Here is a 19802-nt window from a genome sequence, read left to right as displayed (position 1 = left end):
GTCAGGTCCCTTTAAGGGTCTGAAACTGAGCACCCAAAACTTAAGACACTCAATAACACTGGTCAGTTCAGAAAATGTAAGACAATTATAATTGGAGTCAATGCTTGTGAGAGGATATCAGAATTGGGCTGAGTGTTTAAATGCATTGGAAGTTCTGTGGTAACAAATCCTATCGTAAAATTATTTCTAATTAAAAAGCACAGAAGCCAAGAAAAACTAAAATGTTTAAGAATTCCAAAATCATTGTCTTGTTATACAAAAAATTTTTTAAATGGCATTTGAGAAATTTTAGTAAAAGCAGAAACTTGTCAAAGATTGTCTGATAGTTTTGAAGGCAGTGACAGTAAAACTCCTTGCTCTACGAATATATGAACAGGGAATACATGACTGAAGCCATATTTAGGTAAATTCTCTACTGAAATCCCACGGGCCGAGCTCCCTGCCACCCTCCCTTTTTCAAAAAACATATTCACACACATGTTTTAGTACTAGTGTCCTTTACTACTTTTTCTGCAGATCCTGACTAGGATTTTTTTTTAATATTCAGAGCCACCTCATTAAAAAGAAAAGTGCACACATACATAAACAACCCTTTTGTAGTCTGTTTGTATATATGTTACTTAATACAAGAGGAAGGAACAGCGTTAATGTTCTTAGTGCAGGAAGTTAAACCTAGAGCCAGTGCAGATATGTATCTAAATAAGGTGTTCATTTGTGGTAGAAAATATTAAGGAGCATTAACAGTACTATACTTTAATATGATACAATGAAAACTGCTTTGGAGATCTCTTGCTTTCTTCATCCATTAGGTGCAGAGAGATTTTCCTTTAGTCCTATTCTGTTGTTCATTCCCACTGAAAACTTTCCCATACAGTGAAGTCAGGGCTAGTGATTGCCCCAAAAGCTACAATGCGTATTTTCTAAAAACTATTTGCTACTTGTGTGGATTTCAAGTAATTTTGCGGGAACTGAGGGAAGTGTATGTGCAAAGGCTAAAAGTTAATGGAGTTTCCCCCCTTAGCTTTTTGGATTGCAGTACACAGTCATTCAAAACAGTCTATTTTCTTAGCAATTTTACATAATTCCAGTAATCTAAGAGAAACACTATAGTTGCCTCATTTTTGTGCACCAATAATCAAATTTGAAACTCATTTTCAGTTGAGCACAATGATTCTGATGCAAGATCAACCCTTTAAGTTGAAGTATCAAATTATCATTCCGTTTACTAATACATAATAAGTATGCATTCCCTCCCCAATGTATTCAATATATTAATTCCATGCCATGGTTGCAACTACTACTATCTTAATTCTTTGCCTGGATATTCTCCTAAAGGTGCTCAGGCACTTACAGCAGTAATACATAAATACAACCACACACAGTGAACAGAACATGCATTTTAAGATCCATTAGAAAGGTATGGGGAAAAATGTCAATGTTCACTCAGTGAAAGGAAAAAAAAACATCAGGAAGATTGTATTATCAATTAAAGTTATTTGCATTTAAATAACTAAAGAGCTCTTTGTCAACAGCATGTTCATCTTAAGGCTGTTGTATTTAATTAATACTTTACAATCATATCACTCTTCATATATTTAAGTAGATGATGCTTAATGCAGCTGTTTGCAGTACTATACTTCAGCTGGAATTGCAGTGGCAAACTCACATCGTTCATACCTTTTTTATTGGTGGCTGAAAGAAATCTGAATCCCTGGAGTTTCCATCCATACTGCTGGTCTCACTGTAGTGATCATTTTGTGCTTCTCTTAAAATAAAAGACAGTATTAAAAGGAAGTGAACAATAAGTCATCTAGTGGGAGACTGACATTTAGACTGAGGACATGTAGTAAATTAATCTGTTTCAAAATATATTTAATTCCGAATTATTTCTTTCAAAAAGGTCTGCACTTAAATGACTGACTTATGGGTGTCACTCTAAAAAGGGTCAGTATTTTGTTCATGAAGGCCAATGGGATAGGATTCCTCGTCTCTGCACAAAGAAAAAAATAGCATACTCCTGACATAGACAGGGAGGTAACGGGACCATAGTGCAGTGAAGCAGTCCTCCTGCCAACTAAAATTTAAGTCACACACATTGCGTGCTACTGTTAATGCAGTTACATCACATCATTCCTGTGCAAATGTTGGCACACAGGGCAATAACTACTCTCAGGGCCGGCTCCAAGAACCAGCATTCCAAGCTGGTGCTTGGGGCGGCAATCTTCAAGGGGCGGCAGTACCTGTTTTTTTGCCCCCAGGGATGGCAGGGGCAGTCTGTGTCCCCTCAGGGCAGCAGGCGCGTTTCCGCGGTGGTGGCAATTTGGCGACAGCTTCTATATTTAGATGTCTGCGGCAGCTTCAGCTAAACATAGAAGCTGCCGCTGAATTGCCGCCACCGCGGAAACGCGCCTGCCACCCTAAGGGCACACGGACTGCCCCCCGCCGTCCGCAGCGGCAATTGTGTGTGCTGCTTGGGGCGGCGAAAACTATAGAGCCGATCCTGACTACTCTGTCGTTTGCTGCTGCTTCCATCTGCTCTATGGCGTTGAGATCTACTGTTCCGTCTTTCCTGCTAAGGGTTCTCTTGGACACCCTTGTTTCCTCATACCAGCTGGTTTCTACTTAACATCTTCATGTGGGAGTCCATGTTAGTTTCCGGAGCACAGCTATTCCTTCTGATTTTGCTGGGGACAAGTGGCTGATTTCTCATATATCTGTGCTTGTAAACAAGTATTTCCAACCAAATGCCCAGGACCTGTCATAGGCACTTTTTTTCAGAAGGGGTCTAGTTTTCTGTCCAACGTTTTGATGGATTTCCAGTTCGAGGCCATATGTTAGCACTCAGATTACGTTTGAAAATTCCCAGTTTTGTTCTGGGTATCTTAGATTTCAATATATTAAGTTTAATAAATGCTCTGAATGCCTTTCCTATCCTTGATGTCACATCCTTCTTGAGGTCTCTGTTGGCCATTATTTTGCTGCCTAGTTAGAATTATTCTACTTTCTTGATGTTTTTGCCTTCAAAATGTGATGTTACCATTTGATGTCTGGGTTTCCAGTATGTTTGTTTTAGCAGATGTCTGTTTTGAGTTCTGCTTGGCATGCTATATTTGCTAGGTTGTATTCGTTTGTAATTTTTCAGAGGTGTTGTTCAGTACAGCAAAATCAGCACCAGCAAAATCTAGGCTTTCTAGACGTTTACCATCTATCCATGCTATTTTGTATTGCTAATATACTACTTTGTTCTCCAGTCTATGACATGCCAAACAGTAGCAGTGATAAAATGTGGCCCTCATTTTGTGCCACTCTCCACGTTAAACCGCTCTTGTCTGGTGGTTCCCCTTAGAACACTTCTTATCTCTGTACATGGCCTTGATAATATTGACAACTTTAGCTGGGATACAGTAGGACTGAAGAATATTCACAATGTATGTCTGTGCAGGCTGTCAAATGCCTTTTGAAAATCAATGAAATAGGTAAGGAGGACAGCTTGCCACTCTATACGTTCTTCTATGAGGCTACTTAGTGCTACTTAGTGCGAATAGCTGCTCTACATAAGCTCTCTTGGGCCTCAATCCTAAGCTTTGCATCCACTACCTCCATCATCATCTGTAGCATCACACTGAAGAAGTCTTGCCCAACACTGCACTGCCATCTCCACACAAACTCGTCTGGCATGTGGAGTGCTGGGCATTCTACATTCCCGGTACGAGAGCTGCTATTCTCCCTCTAACTGGCACTCTGATCGTGACTGCTGCTGTGTGCATACAAGAGGGAGTACTCCCACATAGAAGGACGGGAAAGTAAAGGTGCTTTAACATCCAGTGTGTGCATTTTGTAGAATGGAATGTTTCCTCCCAGAAAGGCTTATTAAGATACAGTATTCCATTTAAATGAAAACACGAATACATCATATGAGCAAATATAGAAGCACTAAGGGGAAAAATGTTCCCCCATAAAGAACAGATTGGATAAGTTGACTATAGTTGGGTGAGTTTTGCAGGACTCAGGTAGAGAAGGAATCCTTCCTGGGCTGCGCAGCAGCCACTACTGCAACAGACTTGTAACTGAGCCACCTCGCATCTCTAAGGTTTGGCTTGTGAATCTGCACTAGTAGATCCAGTTGCCCTGGCTCTTCTGTCCCCTCCTCCTGAACACTGCAATATAGGAAGCCCCTACAGAGCTATGCTCAATGTGCAGGTGGTATGAACTCCATGTGAGGTCCTTGCATCCAACCAATTTATCCCTCTGCATGGCAAAACTGGACCAATTTCACTACACTCATAGCCTTCTAGGCCTTAATTTGGGCTATAGTTTGAATGAGGTGGTCAAATATTCTCTAAGGTGAAACAGTCAAGGTACTTTTTTTTTTTTTTTTTAAATAAAACATGAAAAAAAATTCCATGTTTGAGATTCAGTACAGAAGAGGAATATAGGAAGGTATTTCCAGCCTGCATTATTTTACACCACCTTGTGCAAAAATAACACGTCTTTAATTTTGGTGGTTGGCATGGGCTTATACATTGAAAGGAATTTTAAAAGTAAAAATGGAATCCACGCTATCAGATTTGTGTTTAGATCATAATATTCAACAGGCTTCAAGATAACATGGGTTAAATTTTCCAGTTTGAGTTATTCATCAGTTCTAAGAGTTTTTTCCTGTGCTGAAACTTACTGTTTTCTGAGCCCAGCTGCAAGGACCATGGCACTGTGATGATTAAAGCGTTTTATAATGGCAGCATTGCTACTCTCCTTTAAGGACTTTGAGGAGTTTGATGTGGATGGCACAGAGGAAACACCATAACCCTGCAAGCAAAGTAATTAACAGTTTATTAGGTTATTCCAAACTAAATGCAGCATGGGTCACTTGCAGGTTTAAACTAATGTAAATGGTGAATTCTCTGTAACTTGAAGTCTTTAAGCCACGATTTGAGGTCCTCAGTAACTCAACAAGAGGTTAGGGGTCTATTACAGGAGGGGGTAGGTAAAATTCTGCGGTCTACAATGTGCAGGAGGTCACACTAGATGTTCATGTTGGTCCCTTCTGTCCTTCAAGTCTGCAAGTCTAAAAAAGTGAGACTACTCCCTATTTTCCATTAGATCAGACATGTAGCAGTGATTCTGCATTTCCCATTTTCTGGGCTTTACTGAATGAACAGCATTGTAGTGTGGTTTAGAGGCCTATACATAGTACTGGGAGTCCTCAGGGTCCTAATCCTGGCTCTACTGCTTACGTGCAGTGTGACCTCTTCACCTCTGCCTCAGTTTCCCCATTTGTATACTGGGAATAGTTCTTCCCAACCTCAGAGGGACGTTGAGAGGATTAATGTTTGTTTTGCACTTTGAACATGTAAACCTATGTATAAATGTGAATTCTTTATTTTCAAGCTGTTACCTGCAATTACCAAATTCTTACAGAAGTTTATAGAAATCCAGCAGGCCAAGGATTATTACATTTTCAGTAGTAAACAAATAACTAGGAATGTCATTCACCAAATCTGTCATCTTGTTTTAAATTTTATTAAGTTCTTGGGAATACAGCTTATATCCCTGTAAAACAATATCAAGTTGTACTAATTTGAACTCTTGATTCTAGCTACTAATTCCTTCAATTCTACCCATTAAGTCAATGGTATCTTTGGAGCTATCAAACATGTCTTATGCTGTATGTGGTGCAAACTATTTGGTATTTAATATTTAAAATTGCTATGAAGAAATGTCTATAGTTTTAACTTTATTTTAAGTAAATACGTTTGACCAAAAATGTGGTAACTCTTATATTTATCTTCACTTTGAACCAGGGCTTGGGAGCTGTGCTCCAGCTCCGCTTCAGCTCCAGGTAAAAACCTGCAGCTCCACTGCTCCGGAGCTGCTCTGCACTCCAGGTTCCGGTTCAAAGCCCTGCTTTGAACTCAATCTTCTGTAGTGTAGGATTCCTGTTTACCAATGCCAGGTAGCCCCTAAATGGTAAGGATTAAATAAGGGGATGTCTATTTTAAAATGAAAAAGCTGTACCTGAATGCTTCTAGAAGCAAAGTCAGATTTTATACCAGTGTGCTTAGGAAGCCAGCTGACGTAATGCAGCGCCATAGAATAAAGAAAAACTGCACAGCACACAGACTGAGAATACAAGTGCTGATTCTCCATCTACCTACCCCAATGTATAGCAGAAGTAACTCTGTGCAGTTACACTGGTGTAGAGCTGATGTGATTAGAATCAGACCCAGAACATCACCACAAAGAAGAGAAATTCAGTGACAAATTAGCATTAGGCACCAGAAGTTATTCAGTGGAAAGTTGTATTTTAGTATTGTTTGTGGTCCTTTTTTTAAGGTGATCCAGTTTTAAAATGTAGGAACTTTTACTTTTTTTGTTTTAAAGTCTCTGTACTTGCCTCATCTAACGATTTATCCTCCAAGGCAGTTAAATCTAGCAGTGGATTTTTCACCCCTTGAGATACCATTGTTTTTAATCCTATGAGAAGAAAAAAAATATAAATGTTTTCATGTAAAGTAGTATCTAAACAAGAATATCTGGGTTGATAAAGCGTAACCCTCAAAAGTTATCTGGACTTCAGTACCTTGCTATGATTCCATAATTTTCTTAAACATATAGTACTAAATTACTATTAGACACCAATATACATGCAGGAAATTTATTTCTAAAACAGCACTAGTGGTCGCTAAGCTTGAATTTGTAGTTTAAACTTTAAACAACCAACATGTAAGATATCTGATGCATTTTGGATTATATGGGTTTGCAGGAACCAGTGAATTTAACACTACAGGTATCAAAAAACCAAGGCTGTATCTATTTTAGAACACAGGTATTTCTACAAAGTACGATAATTTTTTTAAAATCCTTGGAATATGGTGCATGGTTGGGAAAAAGGGTAGTGTCAGAAGGTTTTGCATGTGTCCAAGTGCTATTATGTGCACTAACTTTCAGCCCTTTATGGCATCTATCATTAAAATCAGTCTTTTACTCTGTATTTTTGAAAATTATTGCAGGAATTATTCTAACTCGTTCCAGATACTTCCCCCGCCACAGTTTGAAACATTTTCTAGTAATTCATCCATGGTTAACCTTTCTATGGATCACTTTACCCGTCTGATGATGATGTATGGCTTTTGTTTGCTTTGGGATTGTCAGATGAAGGACACTATCAGAATGAAAAGCATTCAATATTTATTAGTATATTAAAGGATCTAGTCTTCTCTCCGTGTGTGTGTGTCATTCATGGATTATACACATGCATCAAGAGAAGATGACATTTTCAGAATATAACTTTGAAGTCTTTCACCTCTAGATCCTTGTTTCAAATATGGCCCAGAACTGTGATGGTCAATAAAAAGAACATATTCAAGTGGCTTGTGAAAGAAACCAATCTTTATCCACTTTCTAGAGAACTGATTTATCACAAAACCCACATCTGTTGCGAGTCTCAGAGACACCACAGAATAAATAGTCATGTGAACAAAAACTATGTCCACCCAGTCAGAGGTACGGTTAAGGCCCCTTGACTGTACATTATGAGGAAGCTTTCACTGACATTATCTATGCTGCATGAGTTGTGCATAAAAGGAGTTTCCAGTGCTGGCATCTTAAGCAGTAATTTGTTTCTAAGTATTTTAGTATGGGACCTGAAACGTCTTCCATAATCAGATACTGTAAATATATAAACATTCAGCCTGATCGACCCTGTCTAAAGATTACATCATAGATCTTGGCTCCTGACATCTTGCAGCATTTATCAAACAACAGGACAAAGACATTACTTTTAAAAATGAGAATGTTGGTTTTATCTGATTAATGTGGCTTTCAAAAACTTAGCTTTATTTTTTTTAATTAATTTTGAAGTTTCACTATATTGTGCCTAACACCACAATCACCTGTTGCAGAGAAAGAAAAGCTTACCTTTTTCATCCATTTTGGCACATTCAGCAAAGAGGTCTTTTGAGCCTGTATTCAGCCTATCTCGATGGAAGTAGTGAGACTGAAAAAATCGTGTCCAGAATTCTTTTTCTGTCATATTATGTGGAACATTTTCTGCATATTTCACTTTTACTGCAAAAAACCAAAGTGCTTATAAGCTATTTTTCTATTCAAGACACTGTTTTACCTGTCAGTATGTACTGGAAAATGACCAGAGCTTATCCTGAATAGGCATAAACCCACACAACTTACTAAAAAGATAAGGAGTTTGGATTTTAAAAAGATGCCAATTTATGCAACAAATACAAGTTCCGATATGCCCAACAATGCTTATAATGTATTGGAAACAAACACCAACAACATATAAACTTTGAAAATGGTATAGCTGGGCACCTCTGAAAAATATTAAATGTCCGAAGTCTAGTAATTTAAGAGGAATCCTTCCGTGTTGTTCCCAAGATGGACTGGTTCTTTTTCATCCAGGACTGATCAAACTAATGTCAGTATCAGGGTCCAATCTAGCATTTGTAAATCAGATAATTTACCAACAATCTCTCAGAAAATTTTAGAATAGTTAAAATAAATCCTTCAAATGGAAAGTGACACTTGGGAATGAACATTTACTCATAGCTTAAAGGCAAAGCAAACTGAATAATTCAAGAGTCTCTCTTCAGCCTCAAGCCTTAAAATTAGGGCTGTCAAGCAATTAAAAAATAATCATGATTAATTGCATGATTAATCGCACTCTTAAACAATACAATACTGTTTAAATAGTTTTGGATATTTTCTATATTTTCAAATATATTGATTTCAATTACAACACAGAATACAAAGTGTACACTGCTCACTTTATCTTTATTACAAATATCTGCACTGCAAAAAACAAAAGTAATAATATTTTTCAATTCACCTAATACAAGTACTGTAATGCAATCTCTATCATGGACACTGAACGTACAAATGTAGAATTACACCTCTACCCCGCTATAACGCGACACGATATAACACGGGTTCGCATATAGCATGATAGCAGCGGGGCTCCGGCAGAGCTTTAAAGGGTCCAGTGCTCCGGCTGCTGTGGGGAGCCCCAGGCCCTTTAAGTCACCACTGGAGCCCTGCCGCTGCTACCCCGGGGCTGCCGCAGCGGGACTCTACCGGTGGTTTAAAGGGCCTGGGGCTCCCCAAATCACTGCTGCAGCCCTGCCACCACTACCCCGATATAACGGCGTTTCATATATAACACAGTAGGGATTTTTGGCTCCCCAAGACCACATTATATTGGGGTAGTGGTGTGTGTACAAAAAAAACCCTGCATTCAAAAATAAAACGAAGTCCACTCAGTTCTACCTCTTGTTCAGCCAATTGCTCAGAAGAACAAGTTTGTTTACATTTGTAGGAGATAATGCTGCTCACTTCTTGTTTACAATATCACCTGAAAGTGAGACCAGGTGTTCGCATGGTACTGTTGTAGCCGACATTGCAAGATATTTATGTGCCAGATGCACTGAAGATTCATATGTCTCTTCATGCTTCAACCACCATTCCAGAGGACATGCATCCATGCTGATAACGGGTTCTGCTCGATAACCATCCAAAGCAGTATGGACCAATGCATGTTCATTATCATCATCTGAGTCAGATGCTACCAGCAGAAGGTTGATTTTCTTTTTTGGTGGTTCGGGTTCTGTAATTTTTGCATTGAAGTGTTGCTCTTTTAAGACTTCTGAAAGCATGCTCTACACCTCATCCGTCTCGGATTTTGGATGGCACTTCAGATTCTTAAACCTTGCGTTGAGTGCTGTGGTTATCTTTAGAAACCTCACATTGGTACCTTCTTTGAGTTTTGTCATATCTGCAGTGAAAGTGTTCTTCAAACAAACAGCTTGTACTGGGTCATCATCAGAGATTGCAATAACAGGAAATATATGGCGGAATGCACGTAAAACAGAGTAGGAGACATACAATTCTCCCCCAAGGAGTTCAGTCACAAATTTATTTAATGCATTATTTTTTTAATGAGCATCGTCAGCATGGAAGCATGTCTTCCGGAATGGTGGCCAAAGCATGAAGGCACATATGAACGTTTAGCATATCTGGCACATAAATACCTTGCAATGTTGGCTACAAAAGTGCCATGTGAATGCCTGTTCTCACTTTCTGGTGACATTGTAAATAAGAAGCAGGCAGCATTATCTCCTGTAAATGTAAACAAACTTGTTTGTTTTAGCAATTTGCTGAACAAGAAATAGGACTGAGTGGACTTGTACGCTCTACAGTTTTACATTTTGTTTTTGAGTGCAGGTATGTAACAAAAAAAATCTACACCTTGTAAGTTCTGCTTTCACAATAAAGAGATTGTACTACAGTACTTGTATGAAGTGAATTGAAAAATACTATCTTTTGTTTGCCATTTTTACAGCGCCAATATTTGTAATAAAAACAAAGTGAGCACTGTCTACTTTGTATTGGATGTTGTAATTAAAATCAATATATTTGAAAATGTAGAAAAACATCCAAAAATATTTAATAAATTTCAATTGGTTTTCTATTATTTAACAGTGTGATTAAAACTGCAATAAACTGTAATTATTTTTAATCGCGATTAATTTGAGTTAATTGCATGAGTTAACGTCGATTAATCAACAGCCCTACTTAAAATATTTCCAGAACCTACCCAAAAAAACACTGAAGTAAGACCATACAAGCAGTGCAGAAGAGAGTATGAAGGAATGTGCAGAAGCACTGCACGTTTTACCCAGAGAAACAAGTGTAGGACTAACCCTCTAGTCTTCCAATGATAATACATAATAAAATCAATTTAGAGTGCTTTGTATCACATATGTATTGATTTTTCTGCCTACCTGCAGGATACGTCCTGAATATGGATTCAATAATATCTGAAGTTAAGTTATACCTCAGACCATTGCAGCCATCAGTTTGAGGCCGAACATCAGCCTACGGAAACAACATAATAATATTGTCATAAACTGGGTAAAACAGTATGTATTGAGTTAAGACCTTGTTAAAACAAAAATATGTGAACCCACATGTACGATAGCTGTAAGAGAGAATTAATCTATATAAACAAAAACAGAAGTAGCAGAGTGGATTGTTTGTTTGTTTTTTAAGCCACAGTACAAAATGAAGAGCAGCTTTGATTGTCCCGTAAGGACACTAATTTATTTGCTCACAGCAAATGTCTTTCACTGCAAAATTGTCTTTTCAGGTGGGAAGAATGATTTATCAATAAATATTAAAAGGACTGAATACCCACATTTCTTGGCTAATCTTTTCTCAAGGGGAGGGTGAATGATAGCATACAAATACCTGAAGATAAAGAAAAAGGGCAGAGGAAGTATCATACAAGGAGTAAGAGAATGAAATTGAAGGGGAAAATCTTTCAGACAGAGGTATAGCAGAATATGGAAGTGTAACAGGAAATAGAGGAAACCTCTTTTCTTATGACTTTTATAAATAGACCAGACAGAACACTTGAAGGTATATGCAGAGAAAAATCCTGCAATGACAAGGAGACTGGCTTAGCTTCTGAGACTATGGAAAGATAATTAATACTCCTGTTTAGAAGTGGGGAATTTCAATTTTAATTCATCCACATTTTACAGAGAAAGTCTAGCTAAGAAATAAATGTTTTTGTTTTAAAATCCATCCATTCTGTAGGTCAAACATACCAGAAAAGCTGCAGAGATGCCCACATCCTGCTTACTAGGTGCCACAGAATTATCCACAGAGTTCAAGCTTAAACGGTTGGCCCAGAATTCTTCGGCACTAATTACTTGGCTCACAACGAGGTCTTTATAAAGCTGAAACAAAACAGGATCTTCTTGCAGCATTCTAGTAAAAGAATGTATTGAATAAAATTGAAACATTCCACACTAATTCAGCAGGATTTCTGTGTCAATAAGTTATATGGGTTCCTGAAGGGAACAGATCATAGTGAGGTAAGAATCACACAGCATTCTCAAATAAGTTATAATTAGTTGTACAAGTGAGATATTGAGGCCAGTACTGCTATTCATATTGGCCAAAAGGGAAGAGACTAAGGATTTGTTTGCATGGGGACACTCAGGGAAGTGAAGAAAAATCAACTGAAGGTGTGAAGTTCACAAGCATTAGTTTAAAAGGCATTAAACCCCTGTGTGGTCACTCATTCAGAAGTAAAATGGCCGTAGTTTGCTGTAGCTTAATCCTCACTTAAGAGTCGTCCACTCAGGTTTAATGTGCTTTAATTCATGCACTTTAATTTCATACCTTTAGTTGATTCATCTTAACTTTTGTGAATGTCCTTGTGTAGACAAGCCCTAAACAGAAGCAAAGCTGCTGGACGGGGGATAGTTTTAATGGGGAAAAATGGTGATCCCTAGAAAGAAGTTAATACAAGATGGTGGCCACAAAAAGAAAAATAAGTTACTTGTCTTATAGTAACTGGAGTTTGAAAGCTATTGTCAATCTATAGTCACTCCTGGTGCCCACGTGGTTGAGATCGGAGTCTTAGTCTTTTGGCCAGCACTGTCCAATGGGGCTGCACATGCACCCTGAGTGTCCTGATGCTCCTGTTCCAAGGATAAAAGGGCAGAGCATGCCCAACTGCCACTATTTCCTTCACCATCACAGAATCCAGATTTTCTAGGACTCCATAATAGCAGGGAAGAAGGATGGGTCACGGAATATACATGGAAAACACATTTCCAAGAACTTTTGTTTTTTCCTTAAGTGGTTGTAGATATATATTCCATTCTTGGTGACTCTCAAGCAATGACCTGATGTAAGTAGGTAGGTGCCTGGTGTTTATGTAAAGATTGCAGCATAGCATCAGACCTCAATGCTTCTACCAGGAACAAGTTTGCTAAAGTATGGATTGAACCACAAATAACTCCTTTTCAGGTGTCTGAAATTGGCATGCTTTGCCAGGAAGCTGTTGGGTATCTAAACTAGCTAATTTGTAACAAATCTTAATATAGACTGAAACACACATGGATAGTCTCTGGGCTGATGCTGCTCAACTTTTCATTCTCTCAGCAAATGCTGTAAATTGATTCAGAGAGGTCCTGAAGGATTTAGTCTTTTGCAAATAAATGGATAGATTTCTGTAAATAATTTAAGGTGTGCAGCCTAACCTCCCCCTGATTATTATGCGACTTAGGGAAAAATATTGGTAAGCGAATCATTTGGGCAAGAACATGGGATGGAGTGTAAGTAATACCTTATCTCTAAGAAATATGTATAGGGAGGTCCTGTCTTAAGAGCCTGCATTGCCCCTACTCTAATTAGCTGATGTAACTGCTAGTAAAAAGGATGTTTTCATAGCTAAGTCAAGCAAGGGGCTAAGGGTTCAAATGGGAGGAGGGGAAGAGCATTAAGTATGCCACAACCCCATTAAGGTCCTATGGATCGAGAGGTTTCCTTACTGATGGAAAAACATATAAAAGGCCTTTAAGGAATTTCACCACAAGGAGGTGGGAAAAAACTGTAGTTTTCAGTGGGGGGTGGGGAAGGTGTAATAAGCAAAAGAGGCTATGAGGTGCACTCTAACAGAGCTAATCAACAGTCACAAACTCTTTAGACCAAGCGAGCAATTCAAACCAGGAGGGAGCTTGTAGTCAATAGGCTGTAATTCACATTGTTCACAGCAAATCCTGGATCTTTTCTATTTAGCAGCGTAAATTAGTGTGGCACAAGAAGGAAAAATATTGATCCAGTAGACTGATCAGAGCGACTCTCAACCAACCCATTGAAATAATAGTTTAGATATGGATGGAGAATGGGATGAAGTCATAGCCAAGGCAGAAGAGCTCCTTCTTTGAAAATGCTGCCTTGTTCTTTGAAGCTTTTGAGGCTCTCTGGTGAAATAAGGTACCAGATGATGATCTCTGTTTGGCATAAGTATGAGGTCTTCCCTATTTTGTCCAGGGGGGGTCTGCCCTGCCTGAATTAGACGACTCAATGCAACCAGCCTCCAACAAAAAAAAATGTAAGATGCACCTCTCAAATCTTTAAAGTCCTTTGGGCATAATTAACTTTACTTGAGGGGGTTGGCTGGACTAATGGGATCAGGTGATAGTAAGCTGAATATCTGGGCCTCATAAAAAGGCTTGAGAGAGAACAGTTGGAGAGGAAGCTGTGCCAGAGGCCACAGACAGCAAGAAACTCTTGGAGGGATAAGGACCCACAGGGAGCAAGTTAAGCTCCTATGGGAGGCCTTGAGCTATGAGTCTGCAAGAAGCAGGGAGGTCCTTGGAATGAGACACACTGCGGAGGAACCCTACTATGAAAATGGCTCCAGGAAAAGCAGCCTAAAAATCAGTACTGTATTACAGCCACAGGGAAGGATTTCAAGTAGGGCTGTCAATTAATGACAGTTAATGACTGTGACTAACTGAAAACAAAAATTAACATGTTAATATTTTTAACAGTATTAATTGCATACCTCTGGGAGGGGAAGGAGGCATCGGCTGTAGAGGGACCCTACAGTGCCCGGCCAGGTGCAGTAACCCAATCTGTCTCCGGAGGACAGGAAGAGGCGAGAAGAGGAAGTGGCTCCCATCCCAGCTCCGGTAGAGAGGAAGGGATCCTGACCCCGCTGTGCCCCACTGCCCCCAGCCAGACCCTCGCTCTGGGGACCAACCTCCCTCGACACCCTATTGTCCTTGGCTGGCTCCTTGCTCTGGGGACTACCCCCTCTGTGCTCCATTGCCCCCGACTTGCCTCTCACTCTGGGGGTACCCCATAGAGAACCAAGGCCTGGTGAGCTCAGCCTCCCTGCACCAGTCTCTACAGCACTTGTATGAGGTGAATTGCAATACTATTTCTTTTGTTTATCTTTCTTGCAGTGCAAATATTTGTAATCAAAAATAAAGTGAGCACTGTACACTTTGTGTTGTAATTTAAATCAATATTTGAAAATGAACAAAACATCCTAACATATTAAATAGAATACCATTTATTTAAACAGTGCGATTAAAACTGATTAATTTCAATTAATTTGTTTAATTGCTTGACAGCTCTAATTTAAAGGTGGCCCAGATGGGGCTGAGAACAGAATCTAGAAAGTGGGCTGAAGAGTAACCCAAAAGGGACAGAAGAATTGTTAGTCTGACCTTCTGGTTGGACCTTTACGATCCAAGGGAGAGACTGAACTTTAAGTGTGATCAGGCCGTAGCGCCAGGTTGCTTGAAGACAACGACGACCACTGCAGAACAGAGCAGCCAACAAAAGGAAGTGCAGGACTGGAAGAAACCCTGCAGTGATGTGTATTGACATGAGGAGGAGCTCTGACAGCAACTTTCACCCAAGGACAGATTCGCACAGTGAGTGTTTGTCAGAGATATGAGCCTTTCCAACACAATAAAGAATCTGGGATGCCCACTGTTAGCTGGAATTGCTGCCTGGCAAAAGGGACAATACCTGAAGCCATGTAATTTAATCCTCAGTACTGACAAGAGCATCCTGATCAGAGGTTCGGGGGGAGGGAAGGAATCAAAATAAGGCAGGTAAAAATTTCCAAAACTAATCAAGTAACTATCCTAGGACTAATTATATCTAGAGAGAGACTATGAAAAAGGTAGCATTGAGACCTGGACACTGAGGAGCTCCATTTTGCAGTTATGGATGGTGAGAAGGAACTAAGCGGCAGGGAGACCCACTCTGCTCTTCATGTCCTTGGTACAAGGACACTCAATGTGCAAGTGCAGCCCCAAAAAACAATGCTGGCCAAAAAAGACTCCAGTCCAAGCACACGCTCAGTAAGCAGATAGATAGATATAGACAAGAACTCAAATAGCCTATGTTTCGTTTTTTTGTAGGCAGTGTATTTATTGCACTTCACATGTTATATCAAGACAGTTAAAGAAGAATTTCCTACTCATATTCTCACATTACCTATCAGAAATTCCACTCTAGAAATACTACAGAAGTAGACAGAAATCAGAGTTTGAGAAGGTTATTTAGAAATGAGTAGTTTTTAAAAAAAAAAGCCTAATTACTAATGAAATGGCAAATTCTAGCCTATAAACCCTCCATCGTGTCCTTTCTAAATGAATATCATGAGGAAAAATTCAAATAGTTTTTTTTAAACACAAAACTGGAGAGTGTTTTCCAATACTTTAAAATTATACAACTGTTCTTACTCTTTAAAAATACTGTAATATTTAATGAACTGTGTACTCAAGCCTTATTTGCCGCCCTGCTGAACACAAGTCTATTTAGAAAAATGGTATAGCCATGTTCAATTTAGGAAGGAAACTATTTGATAGAAAAAGTATTTGTAGTCCAGGGTTGGGGAGGAAATGAATAGATTCCAATGCATCATTTGTCTTGCTCTGCTTGTCTGTGCAAGGAAGTAATTTCTAGTCTCTCTCTCTGAAATCCATTGATCCTTATGAGGAAACAGGCTAGTCACAAAGCTTTTAACAAAATAAATGGCTTGCTTACGTAAGTCCTTTAACATGAAAAAATGCTCAGAGGAATTTCACCAGAATCTAAAGCCACCAGATATTTACTGAAGTAGAACAAAACAAGCACTCTTGTGCTACAGCAATACAGCTCAAGAACTGTTCACAAGTCACAAGAAACATTTATGTTGTAATTAGAGAGGGGAAATTGACAGATTCCTTTTTGAAGATCTTCTTCTCCCCTGCCACTTTACCTGTTCTTTTCCTCAAGTTCTTTATTTGCTTTCCTCTTGAATTTGGGTAACAGTTGCTGAAGAAGGTCCTTCACTGCATCTCGGTCCTTCACTGCTGTGCTTTCATTAGAGAAGTGGAAGTTGGTTGTGTCCCCTGCATGCAGTACCAGCTGTAGCTGAATTTTAGCCTTTCCTTCAGGACTGATTTTCTGGCCTAGAAAATATAAAGAACAGCAATTAGTGATAGAAATACATTTACATAACAAACTTTCTCCCCAAAGCATTTATATGCTGTTGTCTGCATCATCCAATTAAATCCTGATATCCCACACTGGTGGCATTATAGCGCATTTCTTCTAGCCCTGGAAGTGAATCACGCAGCTGCCTTTACAGGTTAGCTTTAAAAGCTGCATCTCACTTTCCCCACTGCAACCAAAGACATTCTGAGAGGCCCAGATCCTGAGCTGCAGCAGAGTACTCCTTGGCCACCTTTATGTTCCACCTTTGCCAGTTTTCTATCAAAACTCAGAGCAGCCCTCAGGTCCCTCCAAATTGCAGGGCCTAGCAATGGCCCCAAGGCAATGCTTAGAGCAGATGGAGATCACTAAGGCATAAGGATGCCTGAGCCCTTCCTCTTTTCCCATAGCCACTGAGAAAAAGTAGATATAGGATCAACTACGGGAGATCTACACTGCCCATCTACCTGCTTCTACATGGAGGCATTGTCCTATTGCACTGCTTCCCTAAAGCCAGCATAAGCTGCCCTACCACACCTCAAGATCTGATCCCACAAACAATAAAGGGAGCATCTTTCAGCTTCCTATGATTGTCGCTATGCTTACAGATGTAAAGACTGGAATTTGAGAGAATGTTACTCTATTTACTCAATGTCTGCAAGAACTGATACCTCCCCTCCAGTCTTCTAAACTACAATATGTAAATACTATGATAGGCTCAATAGCTGGAGAGGATAATATCTTCACACTACTTCTAGTTATAAAATAGGTGAACAGACTTTCTAAATGGTTATTAATCAGATATCTGTTAGAGAGCACTGAATTTTAGAGTTTTGACTCAGCATTGATTAACAGCCACACACAACTTTTAAAAATGTTGTAACAATCATATATGAATTTAGATAGCATATGTTCTAGGGCTACAGACAGAAAAAGATATATGCAATTTGCAAGAGTTTGTGTTTTTAGTATTGAGTATGGACAGAAAGCACTACTCTGATGCAGGCACAGCACAAGCAGGCACTATGGAAACTCAGTTTTCACTTACACTACACTACTATTTCAGTTGTGGGTGTTTACTGAACAATATTACTAGTCGAGCCAAACTGTCAAGTAATTTTGGAGGACACGGATGATATGAATGAACTTATTTTCAGCAGTGACCCCACTGTATATCAGATTTTAATCTAGATTTCCACAAATGAAAGGCTAGTATAATAAACCATCACACTACATAACTCTACTAAACATTAATCAATTTATACCTAACAGTGAGCTGGGTTTTTATAGAATAAACTGTCACTGAGCTGGATGCACATCCTAATTAGCCGAAAATAGATTAGGTCAGGGGTTGGCAACCTTTCAGAAATGGTGTGCCAAGTCTTCATTTATTCACTCTAATTTAAGGTTTCGCATGCCAGTAATACATTTAAATGTTTTTAGAAGGTTTTTTTCTATAAGTCTATAATATATAACTGAATTATTGTTGTATATAAAGTACAAGGTTTTAAAAATGTTTAAGAAGCTTCATTTAAAATTAAAGTAAAACGCAGAGACCCCTGGACTGGTGGCCAGGACCCAGGCATTGTGAGTGCCACTGAAAATCAGCTCGCATGCTGCCTTTGGCACGTGTGCCATAGGTTGCCTACCCCTGGGTTAGGTAGTTCCCTCTTAGACCCCATAAATCCTGTATCCTCCCAAAAAAGATACGGCCTAGGTGATTTTCCATTAGACTACAGTACATATTTCTGCTTCCAAGCTATTGCAAAGATTGCTAGCAAATTGGGAAAAAGAAAGAAATATTTAAGAAATTTGGGATCTATATTAAAAACACCTGAAAAACTTTTGAATTGCAGAATCTTTCATGCCTGCAATTTACTTCTGTATCCACTCATGTTTGTCAGAAAGAATCATCTAATGAAATGCCCAAATTGGCCAAATGCATGTAAAAAATATTTGAATCTTATTTAAATATTTACTAAAAAATTGCATACAAGAGAAATAGAAAGAGCTTTCACTTACATTTTATATCTGCATACATATGGCTGACTGTGAATCGATCTTTGCCTTCAGGTGCCCATGCTATCCTTTCAGCCATAAGGTAGAGAGCCCCATCCTGTTTCTTTTGACGTACCTTCTTTACTATCAGTAACACTTCCTCAGATGATGTTGCCATGATGGCTATAAGGTGCTATTAAAAGCACATGGTACAGTTAGTTAATTCAACAGCAATTAGTACAGTATTTCCATTGACAGATTTTTTCCAGTATTCCAACTTGTTTCAATGCATCAAAACTTGCATTTGCACTTAAATACTTATTCTGTAAACTAACAGCAGCATATAGTCATTGTCCAAGCCTTATCAGACACACACTCTGAACTCCACTTTATACATGCAGTCAAACTTTTTCAGATTAAATAAAATAATCACATACAAATATCACAATCCACAGCCACATTATACTTAGATGTCTGTTCCAATCCGCCTTGTGCTCCAGCTACACCTACATATCATTTCATTCCTATATTTTCTATTTCTCTTTTATGTTTCTTTACCCGTTTGTCAAGTTGTGAAGAGCGCTTATACCTCAGAGAGCATCTCTGGTGGCATTTCATAGTGCTTTCCTTTTGTGATAGGAACTTTGTATGTTAAAACTACTTGGAAGGGGAGAGGAACGAAAGTATTGTAGACTTACAGGTTCTTGCAACTGTACATCCCAAATAAAAAGATGAACTAGTTACTTTCCCCTTCCTTCAGCACGATCCACTGATTACCATGCAAGACTTGAATGAGACTTCAGACACAATCATAATTTTAACTGGCCTATTTATTTTGTTCCAAAAATACTCAGGATCTAATCTTGCATCCACAGAAAGAATGAGAGTGTTGTCACTGACATCAGTAAGCCCTTCTGTAATTGGGAAGAAGGATAATGGGAGTGCCAATGTCTTTTTTCCTTTATAGTTTTTCCAATCTTAAATTTCTCAAG

The 19802-nt window shown here is 38.9% G+C and overlaps 1 protein-coding gene across 1 annotated transcript in view; it reads right to left on the bottom strand.

Moving 5' to 3' along the window:
* The window catches only part of GTF2H1 (general transcription factor IIH subunit 1), a 41480-nt gene that overhangs the window by 17503 nt on the left and 4175 nt on the right, over positions 1-19802 (bottom strand). The window contains exons 2-9 of the mRNA XM_030560522.1: positions 18835-19003; positions 16598-16790; positions 11625-11787; positions 10797-10890; positions 7918-8067; positions 6395-6474; positions 4676-4806; positions 1678-1765 (exon numbers count right to left, since the gene is read on the bottom strand). Coding sequence (XP_030416382.1) covers positions 1678-1765; positions 4676-4806; positions 6395-6474; positions 7918-8067; positions 10797-10890; positions 11625-11787; positions 16598-16790; positions 18835-18988 — 1053 coding nt within the window. The 5' untranslated portion in view covers positions 18989-19003. The remainder of the gene's footprint in view (positions 1-1677; positions 1766-4675; positions 4807-6394; positions 6475-7917; positions 8068-10796; positions 10891-11624; positions 11788-16597; positions 16791-18834; positions 19004-19802) is intronic.

This window comes from Gopherus evgoodei, chromosome 4 (assembly GCF_007399415.2).
Source record: "Gopherus evgoodei ecotype Sinaloan lineage chromosome 4, rGopEvg1_v1.p, whole genome shotgun sequence".
NCBI lineage: Eukaryota > Metazoa > Chordata > Testudines > Testudinidae > Gopherus > Gopherus evgoodei.
Note: the sequence above shows the minus strand (reverse complement) of the source record. Positions and strands in the feature narration are given on the sequence as shown.